Genomic DNA, 4,757 nt, shown 5'->3' with positions numbered 1-4,757 from the left:
TCAGGAATACAAGACAACATTCAAGCAATACCTGCTTCAAGTAGGGCATTAAGAGGGGAGAGAATCTTCATGTTAATAAGTGGAATGAGGGTTTACCCTGTCCCCTGATAGATGCCTGGGCAGCAATTCTTTGGGCATTCATTAGGCGTCGTTGAACAATCTCTCAACTAAGTGTGAGAACATTACTCTCAGGTTTCTTTTTCCTCTTTCCTCCCATGTGTGGTTCACTTCCCTATTCACTGACTCTAACTGCACCATATAGGGTGATCATTGCCTGTAGCCACAGCCCCTTATAGAACATAAGGGGGTGAAAAGGCAAATATGCAACTTTTGTGTATGACCTTGGGGAACCTCCTCCGTCAATGACCAGAGGAGGTGTAATGGCCAAGTCTCTCTCCTAATTGGAGCCTGTGTCCAAATTCTTTTACTGGTTCCCTTCTCTGGCAAAGTGGTGAAGGTGAAACCTTTATACTGGCTCAAAATTCAGAGCTTATGAGAATTTGCATGATGTCCTCATCCAAAGAGAATCTAGGGTTCTTATTATTCCTCCTTTTGGGTGTGTGTGGAGGGATGTGCAGGACAAGGTGGAAACTCAGACCTTCCCTGTGGGAGGCCAAGAAATTTCTTTTGGAATAGGAGTTCACCTATTATTTCTTTGCTTTTGTTATTTCTTGTTTTCCACGATGAGTATGAGAGTTGGTTATTCCCTTATGGGTCAACTTTCTCATCCATGTGGACATTCCTGGAAGGTATACTGCCAAGGTATGTGAACTTCTCTGTAGCATTTAAAATTTCTCCATTTGCTGTAATTGATGGTTCCATGTATGGGTGGTGTAATGCTACCTGCTAGAGAACCTCTGTTTTCTCCATGTTAATTGTTAAGCCAACATTAACACAAATGACATAGAATTGTCCCATACTTTGTTGCATCTCTGCTTGAGAGTCTGCACAACCATTTGTGAACAAATCAAACATGAACTCCTCTTCCACTTTAATCTTGCCTTGAATCCTTGTACTTTCAAGTTAAATTTCCTTTAAACATTGTAATTGACCTTCATGCTGTTTTGGTCCTTGTTGAAGGTATCTGACCACATTGCTGAAGACATCATGCTAAAAAGTATGGGAGAAATCATATCACCCTGCTTGGTGACTGGGAAGGTTTGAATTGTTCATTATCCAAAACCTGTACAAGCATGGCTTTGTCAAATTGTCATAGGATACTTCTCTGAGCCACCAAATTTCTTTCAGAAGTCATTGTGACTGGTAGTCTCAAAGGCCTTTGTTAGATCAATGAACATTGTGTACAGACCACTGTTTTGAACCCAGGATTTCTCCTGCAGTTGTTGGGCAGCAATCAACTTGTCTTTTTCATCCTTTCTGAAGCCCAACTAACTCTCAGGAAGATAGCTGTCTTCCAGGTGAAGAATCAGTCAGTTAAGAAGGCCTCTAGCAAGAATCTTGCCAGCAGTGACTAAGAGAATAAAACCTTTCTGTGAGTCACAGGACACGTTGTTTCCTTTTCCTTAATAGAGGACAGTGGAGACATGCTTGAACTCCTGGGGATAACCTCTTGCTATATAATCCAGAACATCACAGTCACCTTTTGTATGAGCTCTGAACCCCCTGTCTTGTAAACCTCAGCTAGAATAGATTCAGCAGCAGGCATTTTGCCACACAAGAAGAAATTAATGACATTCAATACTTCTGTTTCAGGTGGAAGTTCAGTAGAGAGGGATTGACTTCAACCTGATGAAAATGGTCAATGGCTTCAGCATTGGTTGATGAAGGTCTGTTGAGAGCACCATGGAAATCCTTCGCGTCAGAATCATGCCCTTATCACTGATCAGTGTGAAAGCATCAACACTCTGTAATTGGGATGAACCACATGTCTTTGGTCCATTTTCCTTTAGGACATTGTTAAAATGCTTGGATTTTTAATATCAGCTCTGTAGATTTAAATGCTGCCTTTTAGAGATGGATTGGCTGTGCTGCTGGTAGACCTTGTAGAGTTCTCATTTTTTCCATTTAGCAGCTTTTAAGTTTCTCCATCATTTTTATCAAACCAATCCTGATGTTTGAGAGTGTTCTGACACAGATGTACAAATGTGGTGCTGTACATCAAATCTCTGAGAGGTTCCCACTCCTTTTCTGCTTCTCTCTTACCAACAGTGCATTGACTCAATTTTACCTACAAATCAGGGGCTAACTATTTGGGCACAGAGAAGCTCTCCAATTTGTAGACAATATGTCTTCTGGTAGCTTTTTTCATTCTTGAAGTTGCTGCTTTTGTTGAATGCAAAGTTTACCTTGAAGAGAATGTCTATGATTACTCCAGCACTCTGTCCCGCACTTCACCCTCATCTCTGTCCCATCCTACGATTTCTCCTTACAGTGATATAGTCCATTCAATGCCCATATTTGCTGTGAGGATTAATCCATGAATTTTTCGAGTATTTATGTAAACAGAAGCGAGTGTTGGTGATGAGAAGGTCATGAGATGAAAACTCTTCAATAGTTAGTGTCCCTTGCTATTTCTTTTGCTGACTCCCTTCCAATACGGAATCTCTGCTATGTCTGTCAGTCTGAGATTACACTGGAGTTAAAGTCACCCAGTTACAAGCTCATTCTTTTTCATGATCCAGGTCTCCACGTTTTCATAAATTGTTTCTTCATATCATCAAGGTTTATCATGGTGTGAGCATAGACGCTGATGACTGTGGCTCAGTGCTTTTCTGCAAATCTCATTGTCATAAGCTGACCCTGATTCAGTCCTTCCGAGAGGCACACAAGCTTGTTGACTAGATTCATGTAGATTCAAACACCCATGCCCAGGTCAGGGCTCTCCACATCCCTGTGGGCACACAGAAAGATGTGCATCTAGCGTTGACATTGGTAAGGTGATATTCATGTGCCAGCCTTGTTTCACTCAGGGCGGCTATCTGCATGTGGTAACTGTTGAGCTCTCTAGGAATAAGAGGTGTGTGTCTTTCAAGTGTACTGAATTTCACGTCTATACTAAGGCTCAGCTAAAGCCCTCCTGGACTCAGTCACCTCAGAGTCCACATGTAGGACATAGGAGAAAATATTGATCCTGAGGTCAAAATCTGGGTTCAAGGTCAAGTTCAATCACTTACTCTGTGTGTGAACTCAAGCACATCATGTAATTTTCTCTACTGAAACAGATAGACAGACCTAAAGACAGATTCAGGGAAATAAAGACAGAGAAGGAAAGAAACAGAAAGACTTGACACAGCCCTGACAGATCAGAGAGTGTCAGAAACCTGGGGTCAGATGTGCAGCTGGGCCTGGTTGGCAGGGGAGGTTTTTGTTTCACTTCTTTGCTGAGTGTATCACTGTGTGATAGGTATTACCAGAGCCATAATATGTGCCACAGTAGTAATCGGCTTCATCCTCGGGCTGGAGGTTGCTGATGGTCAAGTATCTGTCCGCACCAGAGCCAGAGCCAGAGAAGCGATCAGGGATCCCCTCACCTTTGCTTACACTTCCACTGCTGCTGATATACATGAGATACCGAGGGGCCTTTCCTGGGCTCTGCTGGATCCAATTTATAGCCTTGCTTTTATGCTGACTGCTGAGGGTGCAGGTGAGTTTGGCTGTGGCTCCCAAGGATGCAGACATGGAGGATGACTGTGTCAGCACATCCTGGGAGAAGGAACCTAGAAATAGAGACACACATTAATGCCCTAGAATAAGGAGAAAGGGAGAAGCTGCTTGGAGATTCTCAGCAGAGAGGCCAAGGGCAGGAATGAGGGAGCAGAACAAGGAGGTTTCTGAGCATAGCCCTGACCTGAGCACACAGTGAGCAGTAAGAGACAGACAGGAAGCCAGGCCATGGTGCAGAGGAGCCTAAGATCTCTGCTCCCCAAGAGCACACAGCTAGGCCTGGCCTCTTCCAAGTCCCTCTTATCCTCTTCCTGAAGCCTGGGTTGGGTTTTGGGTGGGAGGGGCTGAATTCAAATCTCTGCCTTAGGCAGACTTCTTTTAACCACCCCTATGTCACACCTCTGGGGTCACAGGTCCATGAGCAGGGCATGTCTTTCACAGAGAAAGCATGGGGTGTTGGGATTTCTTGTCCCAGCCCAGCAAAGATGACATTCATGAGTGATTTTGAGAGTTAGAGCAGCCACACACACACACAGCCAGCTGGGCTGATGCCCCCTCAAACCTCCAGGTTCCCCATCTCATTACTACGAGTCTCAAACCAGTCCCATAGTGCCACCTCCTGACTGTAGGTCCTCAATCTACCACACCTTAGCCAACTTCAGAGGAGCCCAGGCAGAATGAGACCCTTGCTTGAAGCTCACCAGACCTCCAAGCCAGTTTTTGTTCACAGGACAAAAGGATAGATTAGCTCAGCAGAGGAGAGCCTTGGTGCCTATGTGTGGAGAGGACCAAGTCCTGAGAACTGGCTTTTCTCTTACTCTCCAATTTGGCTTCTTCTGCTTCATTACTCTTCAGTTACATATGTTCAAGTGAGGACACCTAGTGGTTTGCTGACAGCACCACACCTTTCAATGTGTGCTGAAGAAATTGGACCAAAGTCCTGAGACCTCAAAGGGTGTTTGTATGTAGTGAAGTCAGGGTCATTTCTGTCCACACTGGGCACATGTTCACCCCTCCTTGTGATATAGTGTTGCCAAATGCATAAGAGTATATGTACAGCTCTATGGATTATCCATTGAAAGTAATTATCCATTTTTTCCGGCTGATCTTACACTTACAACATCTTTCCTCAT

General features: G+C 44.1%; 1 gene segment (V, D, J or C); it reads right to left on the bottom strand.

Moving 5' to 3' along the window:
* Nucleotides 1–3,330: 3,330 nt before the first annotated feature.
* LOC140498819 (immunoglobulin lambda variable 4-60-like) lies at nt 3,331–3,897 on the bottom strand. The segment is given in 2 exon segments: nt 3,331–3,677; nt 3,809–3,897. Coding segments are annotated over 2 exon segments (393 nt in total).
* Between the last annotated feature and the right edge of the window lie 860 nt (nt 3,898–4,757).

This window comes from Notamacropus eugenii, chromosome 4 (genome assembly GCF_028372415.1).
Source record: "Notamacropus eugenii isolate mMacEug1 chromosome 4, mMacEug1.pri_v2, whole genome shotgun sequence".
NCBI lineage: Eukaryota > Metazoa > Chordata > Mammalia > Diprotodontia > Macropodidae > Notamacropus > Notamacropus eugenii.
Note: the sequence above shows the minus strand (reverse complement) of the source record. Positions and strands in the feature narration are given on the sequence as shown.